Source organism: Hibiscus syriacus, unplaced genomic scaffold, assembly GCF_006381635.1.
Source record: "Hibiscus syriacus cultivar Baekdansim isolate YM2019G1 unplaced genomic scaffold, ASM638163v2 tig00111498_pilon, whole genome shotgun sequence".
NCBI lineage: Eukaryota > Viridiplantae > Streptophyta > Magnoliopsida > Malvales > Malvaceae > Hibiscus > Hibiscus syriacus.
Genome location: NW_024063104.1, coordinates 251,092 through 261,564, shown reverse-complemented (window position 1 = coordinate 261,564; position 10,473 = coordinate 251,092). Strand labels below are relative to the sequence as shown.

Genomic DNA, 10,473 nt, shown 5'->3' with positions numbered 1-10,473 from the left:
ACATTTGTGGAAGGTAACCTTTCATCATTTGAGCTACTTTCCATGTGTTTGAGCTGAAGATGAGCTAGCCATAGATGAGGACATGTAGGTGAATTTTTGGTCAGCTCCTTGTGAAAAGACACCTCTTGGATTGACAACTATTTGTGAAAATGTACGAATCCACAAAAATTGACCTGGACCATAATTGAAGTGCTCTGTGTGGTGGTGGTGATGGTGCAACTCTCCATCTGAAATGAGACCTCTAGCTAGTTCAAAAGTCCAGCTCAAGTCAGCTATGAGCTCGGGGGTTAGCTGGCAACTTTGTTCCAAAATGTTCTTGAGCCGTCCCAGAGTTGTCCTAGTCAAGTTTCCATAGCTCTTGAACTCCAATGCTAGCTTTAAGTTAGCTCCCATCATGTGGCCGATTATGTACCTACAAAAAAACATAATATAAGCTTAATATAAGATATAATCATATAAATATGTGGATCATAATAATAACTTCATACATTACATAATATCATCATCATAGCTATAAATGTAATGTATGTAACATATGATCATAACTATGGTATAAAAAAAGAATAAGTTAGAGAAAATCCCCCTTTGATTATTGTGAAAGGTTGGAGATGCAATGACATTTTTGTTTCTGATTTGGATCACATCATCCACGTAGGGAAAGAATATAAAAATATTCAAATAAACCAGAAAAAAATAAAAGAGACAACAAAACACTTTCATCGTCAATGAAGGATAAGCATCATCCACATTGATATTTGACTTTATCACAACTCAGACACGACATAATCGAAATGACAACAAACACCTTTTAAGTTGAGAAAATTAATATGAGGATTCAAAATAGAGATAGATCAATAAAATGATTAAATAATCTTTGAAAACATAGACAAACGAGGAACAACAATAACAAATAAGAGATATAATAAGAAAATGATACAAATTATGTTTTTCAAGATAGTCAATCAGATATTGGTTTAACGGTGACGACTCAACTCTCCAAACGTGCTCAGTCATCTTTTTGTGACATATAATAATGTTTAACGATACAGTGATCGTTTTATTATTTTTCGATAATGTTAGTGATTGTTGCGTTACTTTTAAAATTTTATTGGAGGGAAAAAATGACAACAACAACAACAACAACAACAACAAAACCCTATTTCCATATGCAATGGGATAAGGAGAAGGTAGGATAGTAGGCTGCCCCCAACGCTAGGTTGAGAACAACTTCCGTAGAAGACCTCCAGCAGTCAAAAAATTAAAAATAAAGATAAAAATCCAATGTATGTATAAATAAATAAATACATAGTTAAACAATCAGCATATGCAGTCTTCATACGTGCGTCTATATTAGAGGGAAAAAAAGCTTACTCATAATACAATATGTAGTTTACGCTAAAAATAAAAACAAAATAAATTATTTCCATCCCAGCATCATAACAATTTAACTTTCACGATATTGAAAAGGAAAAAATATTTGATATTAATGTTTAGATAATTATTCCATGTAAAATAAAATATTCTATAAGTGGATTGTAATACTATATATATATATATAAAATTTTATTTTTATTTTTATTTTTAATATAATTAAAAACACATAAAAACAATACATTTTTATCTGATTTTTTTATTATTACATGCAAGAATAATCTTTAATATTTTAACAATTCAACCTTTATCTTTTATATTCTTTACCATCACATTGAGATCCAATCTAATACTTTTTATTTATTATTTTCTAATACAATAATTAAAAGATATATTACTGGTATTAAATAATAATAAATTGAAAAGTAATAGGAGTTGATTTTTTATTTGAATGAATAAAAAAGACTTAATTATTATTTGACAAAAATAGTCTTTAAGTGTATTAAAAAATAATATAAATTCGATCAATCATTTACATATTAATCGAAAAGTGTGAAAATTAACTAGATTGCCACTATATTTGGTATATATAGAAGGCTTAATACAAAAATAAATATTTAAATTATATAAAAAAATATTTTTTTTGTTATAAATAAGTTTTAATGTTTTCTCGCATTATATTTTTAAGTGTTTGTACATATTATTTTTTTTGTTAAAAATAAGTGTTTAATGTTTTTCCTATTATATTTTTAGGTGTTTACCATTTAAAAAATTTGTTTACTGACATGTGTCATATTTATATTTTTAAAAATAAAATATTTTATTTAAAATCTAAACGTGACATGTATCACTTAATGAATTTTATAATTATAAGTAACAAAGAAAATATTAAGTGCTCAACAAAAAAAATTGTTTGAATCAAAAATAAATTTCAAATATAATTTAAATATTTATTTTTATATTAGTCCTATATAAAACTTTCCATTTTCCTCTAAAAGTTTTCGTAAACCATTTCCATGCCATCATAGAATTTCATGGCTGCACAACGTTTACTGCTCCTTTTCATCTTCCTCTTCTACTTCTCTTCCTTCCCATCCAACGCCCGCTTCATCACCGGCCGTTCATCGCCAACCGATCTCGTTTCCGATGGGATCTCCACTGTCAAAACCCCACCGTATCTCCTCCTCAAACCTCTAGTTGCGGCGGAGGAAACGTGTGAACAAACCTATGGGTTCTTACCCTGTACCACCACGGTGGTTGGGAACTTGTTTTTGATCATCGTTTATGGATACCTCATGTTTTTAGCTGCTACTTACTTGTCTAGTGGAAGTGAGCTTCTGCTTGAGATCCTCGGTCCCGGGATCGTCGGAGGATTGTTCTTGCCGATCCTCGGAGCTCTTCCTGATGCAATGCTTATTCTCGGTAACTTCGATTTTTTTTTGTCTTTTCATTTGAGTATTTTGTTATGTTGTTTGATTGGCGAGAAAATATATTAGTGATGTTATAGCTTTAGTTTCCTTTGGTTGATTGATCAGAAAATGGAATCATAGACTCTGGATCTTGTCTTTTTCCTTTGAAAGGAATCTGGAAATGCCCAGATCTTTAGTTTAGTTAAAAGTAAAGATTCAAAGTTTAACGTTCACAGAAATTCAGAAAATATGGAAGATCATTGTTATTTTTGGGGTGTTATTTATAAAATCATTGATACCTACTAATTCCCTGCCATTGCCAAATGTCTCTTGTAAGAGACTTTTAGCAACCCTTTTTTTTTTGACTCTGTCAAGAATTGGATTTTATCCAAAAATAATAATAAATATAAAAAAATGGGGTTTGATGTAAACTCCAACAAGATTTTAACCTCGCCAATCAAAGATACAATGATGACCAGCTAATGGTTGGTCTAGTGAAACTTTTAAGTAAGGTTATAAGTTTGAGTTTTGATTTTGTGAATGGAGTAAATTAGGTTAAGAATGTCGTTTTCGTGATTGATCTTTATAATATCTAATTTGGATCAATTGGTTAATAAGTTGAATACCGATGATTATATAAAAAAGTGATATATTATTAATTTTGTCAGTTACATTTTTCTAGAAAGAAAGTAGATAATATATGAGGAGAAAAAAAGATTTGTTTTACTTTCCATTCCCCTTAACAAGCATTCTATTTTGGATAAAAAAAACAAGCATTCTATTACTGCTAACTAAAATGAGCTAACAACATAGTAACAATCACACTACTAATTTCTATACAACAGTTACATTAATTGAGGGGGGGAATTAAGAAACAAAAATCAAAGGAGATCCTTAACATGTTTTCTTCTTTCATGATATAGGGACAATCAGTTCCTTTAAATGATCTTCTGGCCTCATTTACTTACTACTTTTACTTAAATCCAGAATGGTTTTTAATTTGGTTTGTTGTTTCCAGTATCTGGACTTTCTGGAACCTCAGAAACTGCTCAGGATCAGGTCTCTGTTGGGATGGGACTGCTAGCAGGGTCCACTGTCATGCTTCTCACTGTGATATGGGGATCCTGTGTTGTTGTTGGCCGGTGCGATATTCGTGACTCATTTGCAGTTGATGGAACTAATACCAAAGGATTTCATCTAACAGGTGCACAACTCTGCTTTGCATGATTCACAGTTAGTTAACTGTGGCAAGTTGAGGTATTGTTATTATCTATGTAATGGACTCGGGATCGGGGATAAGTGTTGATACGGGCATGTGTGCGACTCCGGCATGCTCAATTTTTGCTAAGTGTCTGATACATGCATTATGCAGTCAACAAGTCCATATAACCTTGTTTTGTATTACTGATTTGAGTGTAACTGTCGGATACAACAGTGTGTTGTATCCGTAATTCAGTATAAACGCGTCCTTATGTGTCCAAAATGGGCACCTAGAGAAAAATGAAAAATTGGAGTAACATTAGAGAAAATAACTTCATGAGTTGGGTTGGAAAACTAGGGGTGACTGACCTTCAATAGCAGAATATTTGTTAATCTAAAGTGTGTTCAATATTGCAGAGAGTGGTGTTAGTACAGATATTTGGACTTGCTATGCTGCAAGGATAATGGCTATATCTGTTATCCCATTTGTTATTGTTCAACTGCCACAAGCTCTCAATTCAACTTCAGGAAGACATTTAGCTGTTCTGATTGCACTTATTGTATCCGTGTCTATGTTGGTTTCTTATTGTGCTTATCAGGTAGTAATATTTTCCAGGAAGGATTCCATCATTATATGCTTCAATAGTTTATTGATTTACAACTTCATGTTAAAATTTTTCAAGATTTCGATGTATTTCAAGAGTCCTTGTAGAATCATATCCTCGTACTTATGTTCGGATATACGTTAAACACGGGTGTCAAACACGAGTAACTTCACGAAACTTTTACTCATCTAATAGTTGTATCTTATGATATATGTAATTTGCAGGTCTTTCAGCCATGGATTCAGAGACGACGACTAGCTTTTGTGAAGCACAAACATGTCATATCAGGAATATTAAGACACTTGAAAAAACAAGCGTTTGGAAAGCTTCTTACAGAGGACGGTGAACCGAATACAGAGATTATAAGAAAGTTAGTTTTGAATTCCTTCTGTTTTCATGTACGCTTAACATTTACCGGTTCTCTAAACGACATCAAACAGGTTGTTCGATGCAATCGATGAGGATCGCGACCGTGGTCTTTCACATTCTGAACTGAAAGCATTGGTTTTAGGAATCCGGTTTGAAGAGATAGACTTGGATAAGGATGATGCTGTGAGGAAAGTAATGGCGGATTTCGATACTTCCCTTGATTCCATTGTTCAAGAGGATGAGTTTGTAAGAGGAATCACGAAGTGGATTAATGAGGCAAAGCAAACTGGGGGTGCTTATCTTGAACCTACTGCCGGAACGTTTAAGTTTATTGACCGATTTCACCAGGTAAGTAAAGCATTAACGACTTCTCGAGAGATTATATTTATAACCAACTCAAACTGAATTCTTTGAATCATCCTGCTAATCTTCAGGAAACCAAGAGAGAACATGCTTTGTTGGGGTCCGAGGAACAAAGTGATGAGGTTGTTGAACATGTCGAAAACCCAAAGTGTATCTCCTTCAAAGCAGTACTAATGTTACTGCTAGGTACCTTGATTGCAGCTGCATTTGCAGATCCACTCGTAGATGCGGTCGATAACTTCTCCGACGCTACAAGTATTCCGTCATTCTTCATCTCATTCATCGCATTGCCATTGGCTACCAACTCTAGTGAAGCCGTATCAGCCATTATCTTCGCCACCCGCAAGAAGCAGAGGACTGCATCATTAACATTTTCCGAGGTAAGTATTCCTGTTACCCCACTTATTTGATCATCAAGCTAGCCTATGAATCCTCACCTCCGAGTTTCTCGATGCAGCTTTATGGAGCGGTAACCATGAATAACGTCCTCTGCCTGTCGGTTTTCTTGGCACTTGTTTACGTCCGGGGACTGACATGGAACTTCTCATCCGAAGTGCTGGTCATTCTCATCGTTTGCATAGTCATGGGAACCTTCGCTAGTTTCCGAACCACTTTCCCGCTCTGGACATGTTCGATCGCATACATTCTTTATCCATTTTCGTTAGCGCTCGTTTACGTTCTCGATTACTACTTCGGCTGGTCGTAGGTGAGCCATTTGTCTGTGAGATTTCGTGGTTTATCCCATCTATGAACTTGAGAAACTCTTTCCCTTAGACACTGCCTTTCAAAGTGGCTATTTCGGATTTATTGTTTGGTGATGTGTTAAATCAGTTTATCTATAATATCCAGAGGTTAAATAGCTCCATTATGTAAGTTTTATGTAGAAGTAATAAATATTTTATTCTCGTGTTACCCAAATTCTTAATTTTCCTTGGATTTTAAAAAGAAAAAATATAAGAAAATTAAAACCCGAACCTTTTGACGTTGAACTTGGATTTTAAAAATAAAAAAATAAAAGATTTTTTTGTATAGTGTAAATGGATTCAATCCTTTTGATTAATTAGGGTAAGTACAAGGTAATTTCTGTTAAAAAATAAACTATCAATCTTTTGACGTTGAATCTGGTTTGTGCTGATATATATATATATATATGGGTTATATATTTAATTAAATATAAATCATTTATTTATTTAAATTTAATAATTATTAATTGATATTAAACTTATTAATTTTACATATCATAAGTAGATTATAGTTCATATATATATATATAAAACACTACCCGGAAACACCAACATTGAGATGTCTCAAGTGTACAACTTAGTTCTTGAAGTTGGGAGTTTTTAAATATTAGTAAAAGTAGATGTTAAATTGAACACAAAGTGAATTTTGGAGTTCACATGTGAAGCTTAAGAAGTTTAAGGGCCAATAGTTTAATTTTACAAATTTATTCACCAACATTAAATGAGTAGATTCTTTAACTTTTTTTTATTAATCTAGGGTAAGTATAAGACAATATTTGTACATAGATAATCATCAACTTTTCGACAATAAATGCTCACACCCGTGACATTTATGATGTTTGAACCCAGGTCTCAAGAAATAACAACAATTCTTTTACCACATAGATCACTCAAAACGAATAGATTCTTTAACATTAAATAAATAGAATAGGAATATTTTTAAAAAATAAACAAATGAACACAATATTGAAATTTAAACAAACATTAATCAAGCATACCAAACACGAATCTAATCTTATTTGTTGACTTAGGATTCATTTACACTTCTACTTGAAGAGAATAATAACACGAGGGAGGAATCAACATCTCTTGCATCATGTGAATGATAATATGAAAATGAGATTGAGATCTAGATGGAATATGTAATAAGATATAGCCATTTTAAGGTTTTTATGAAATGCGGCATGGAACGGAGCTATTACGAAGAATTTTCGGGTGCTGGGAAGGAAATTTCGAGTTCACATTGGTCATGGATTAAAAACGGGAATTGAACTCTATGAAATCTAATCTCTCGTAATTCTTCAATAACTCAACAGTAGAACGCTCGACTGTTAACTGACTCGTCGTAGGTTCGAACTCAGTCCACCAATATATGGCATCTATATTTGATTCATGGATGAGCATTGTATAGTTCGGTAGGCGATTTCCGAAGCCAGCGAACAAAATTCAGAGCACTAGCCAATAGCTATAGAATTCCAAAAAGTTAATCACACCAACCTAACCGCTTCGGTCGTATATCGAGTTGAATGTCATCGTAGCATATGACATGGTAAGATTTTCCGATGACGATGATGCATTTCCTTCTTTGCCTGTGCTTTCCGTAATCACGTCGGACTTCTCTTTGTGAGCTCTTGGATTCATGAACTCCGAAAGCAGGCCAGGTCTTGATATATTCCGGTCATCCACCGGTTCCTCACCGGTTAGCATCTTCACCACTTCAGACATTAATGGTCTTTGCTTCGGCACGTCTTGCGTGCAAAGTAAGCCGATCTTTAGGAACTTCCGAGCTTCTTCAGCGTCATAGTCTCCGCTCAACGACGTATCGACTAATTCCACAAGTCGTCCTTGTTCATACAGGCCCCAGGCCTGCAGAGGTAATCTCAGAAGACCATAACAATAAAGGCTACAACTAGAACATATGCAAAATCCATACCCTTTCAAGTAGATATTGATCCGTCAGAGGCAATCTCCTGTTCGTGTTGCATCTACCGCTCACAATCTCCATTAGCAAAACACCGAAACTGTAAATATCGGCTTTCCTCGTCAGCTGACCTCGTACGGCATACTCGGGTGCTAGGTAACCTCTATATAAACCACAAATATGGTACACAATCAGATTTTGACGGCTCTAATCTATGTTACTCGAATTCAAGTAAGAGTGTCGGATATGGACATGTTCCCACGGTTTAAGAACTTACGTAGTTCCGGCAACACGTGTGCTAACATGAGTCGCGTTGTCGGGGAAGAGCTTCGCTAGGCCGAAATCCGAAATTTTTGGCATGAGGTTCCTGTCTAGGAGGATATTGCTGGCTTTGATGTCTCTATGAACAATATAAGGCCGAACTTCCTCGTGAAGAAAAGCAAGCCCCTTCGCAATACCGATGCAGATTTTACGTCTCGTACACCAGCTGAACACCATACTGCTATGGCCTCCGCCTAGACGGAAAAGAGGCCTTAGCTCATCATCGTTTGAGCAGTTAACAAACACGAATCTGGAACCGTCTTACCGAGAAGAGTTTGTGCGAGGCTGTTATTCTCAAGATAGCCATAGACCAAGATTCTGTGATTTCCTTCAACGCAGCAACCCTGCAGCTTAACCAGATTTTCGTGCTCTATATCGGCAATAACATCTATTTCGGTCAAGAACTCTCGCACCCCTTGCCTCGAGTCAGCGGACAGAACCTTTATAGCAGCCATGGTACCGTCTTCGAAAGTTCCCTGTTCGAACAGGACTCGATCGGTAAGAAGTTAGCATCGGATGCTAAGATTGGAACTAGAAACAAAATTTGAAATCACCTTGTAGACGATACCGAAACCTCCCTCTCCGATTTTATTGGAATGATGAAAATTTCCAGTCACCATTTTCAGCTCCTTGTAAGGAAACAGCTTAGTGTTCTGAATGCCTGAAACCTCTGTAAAACAAGTATGAAATAGGAACTTTCAGCACCAGAATTATGTCGAAGTCTTATAAACATCACTCGATACAGTATCCTTAGCCAAGACAGAACATTAAACAAGGTTAGCAGCATGCCTTCATCGATTTCGATTCTATCTTCGGGTGGGGAAGCTGTGTTCCTTCGCGAAAATAAATACCAACAACAAGTCATCACCGGCTCAAATGCCTAAACACAAGTCGGAACTCCACCGAGCCACTGTAAAGCACCAAACTTGTCCATCAGAAAAAATATAACCATCGACATCTGCAAGTAATGTATGATGATGATGATCTACATCGACCCCCTAAGTCGTTTCAGCTTTATGCTTCCGCTTATCGGAGCCTGCAGAGAATCCGGTTCCTTAAGGCAGAAGCTATTAAATCAGTCACGACGCATAGGTAAGACCTCTAACGGATCCACGAGACCTGTCAAAATGAATCTAAGGTGTGACCAGCAGATCCGGATATTCTATCGACCTACGAATAATCATAATAACCATACCACTCACACAGCCGAGAAAGGGGCTGGCACCTCCTACAATGGCCCCCCTCCTTCCTATCAGCCCTATGCAACACTAAAACACTAACAAGATGGTCATTCACTCACAGACCGCGACTCTCCGTCCAAATCAGAAGCGGCAAACCGCTCACGGCCGACGAAACCCTTTTGTTCCCATCAACAGAAACCATTATCTTCAGTCACATAAACTTGAAAAACTTCTTAAAGTTCACAACTTTTGACCAAATTCAAAGCTGAATCACTATAAAATTAGAACAAAATAACCACACAAAAAAAGAAGAAGAAGAAGAAGGAAAACCAACATTCATTTCTTTTCTTTTCTAAGAACAGCAATAAAGAGACTAAACACTTCTAAAGCACAATTTTCTTTTCTTCTTCTTTTTTACTCCTTTGTTTTATGGATAAATGATATGAAGCATAAGCATAAGCATAACCAGGTTTTTTTTGGCAACCAAACAAAACCCAGACCGGAATCTAACCTCAGATACTTCTGCAATGGCTGCACCAATGATTCAGACAATGCAATCTTAGAATCAGTGTGAGGAACTAAAAAAATACAATTGCAATTAATGCTTGTACTTTTCTCTTGGGAAAATTGGAAGAAAATTTTTCTATGAAAAAAAGCATAAAAACAAAAATAAAAACACAAAAAATTACAAAAAAATAGGAAAATAAATTAAATTCTACCTCCAAGTGGACCAAGTGGACATGTGATATCTTTCGTAGAAATTACAGATTTTATAAATGACAAATCGGGGACCGGGCTTATTTCTCTATTTTCATAAGAGTTGATTGTAAATATATCAAAAATACATTTTTATAATAATAGGTACATTATACTTTACTTCCAATCATTGAGTTGATATTACTAAAAGTTGTTATAAATTTTAAATAAGTAGTTAAACAATATTATTTTTTTGCTTTAGGTACTTGAATGATATTTTAGTCAAATTAGTCA

General features: G+C 35.1%; 2 protein-coding genes across 3 annotated transcripts; one reads left to right on the top strand and one right to left on the bottom strand.

Annotated features, from left to right (window-relative positions):
• The first annotated feature begins 2,394 nt into the window (after positions 1-2,394).
• On the top strand, positions 2,395-6,182 carry LOC120163827 (sodium/calcium exchanger NCL-like). The gene is made up of 7 exons (XM_039173652.1): positions 2,395-2,793; positions 3,799-3,984; positions 4,398-4,579; positions 4,810-4,955; positions 5,026-5,302; positions 5,389-5,697; positions 5,775-6,182. The coding sequence occupies exons 1-7, from the start codon at positions 2,406-2,408 to the stop codon at positions 6,021-6,023; spliced, it is 1,737 nt and encodes a 578-aa protein (XP_039029583.1). The 5' UTR covers positions 2,395-2,405; the 3' UTR covers positions 6,024-6,182.
• A 960-nt stretch (positions 6,183-7,142) lies between these two features.
• LOC120163829 (cold-responsive protein kinase 1-like) lies at positions 7,143-10,089 on the bottom strand. 2 transcript variants are annotated; one of them, XM_039173655.1, is made up of 7 exons: positions 9,995-10,089; positions 9,092-9,212; positions 8,857-8,972; positions 8,568-8,778; positions 8,259-8,496; positions 7,994-8,144; positions 7,143-7,926 (listed from the first exon to the last, which is right to left on the bottom strand). In XM_039173655.1, exons 2-7 carry the CDS (start codon positions 9,165-9,167, stop codon positions 7,558-7,560), a joined length of 1,161 nt encoding a protein of 386 aa, XP_039029586.1. In that variant the 5' UTR covers positions 9,168-9,212; positions 9,995-10,089; the 3' UTR covers positions 7,143-7,557. The 2 variants fall into 2 exon arrangements, with proteins under 2 accessions (XP_039029586.1, XP_039029587.1); XM_039173656.1 differs by lacking the exon at positions 9,995-10,089 and having other exon boundaries at positions 9,092-9,718.
• Between the last annotated feature and the right edge of the window lie 384 nt (positions 10,090-10,473).

Bases quoted from the DNA above. Each gene is read 5' to 3' on its own strand.
- LOC120163827 (XM_039173652.1), top strand. From the start codon at position 2,406: ATGGCTGCACAACGTTTACTGCTCCTTTTCATCTTCCTCTTCTACTTC. The intron at 3,985-4,397 runs GTGCACAACTCT...TCAATATTGCAG, and splicing joins CAAAGGATTTCATCTAACAG to AGAGTGGTGTTAGTACAGAT. The intron at 5,698-5,774 runs GTAAGTATTCCT...TTCTCGATGCAG, and splicing joins CATCATTAACATTTTCCGAG to CTTTATGGAGCGGTAACCAT.
- LOC120163829 (XM_039173655.1), bottom strand. From the start codon at position 9,167: ATGACTTGTTGTTGGTATTTATTTTCGCGAAGGAACACAGCTTCCCCA. The intron at 8,973-9,091 runs GCATGCTGCTAA...CTTGTTTTACAG, and splicing joins TAGAATCGAAATCGATGAAG to AGGTTTCAGGCATTCAGAAC. The intron at 8,497-8,567 runs GTAAGACGGTTC...TTTTCCGTCTAG, and splicing joins CCTCGCACAAACTCTTCTCG to GCGGAGGCCATAGCAGTATG.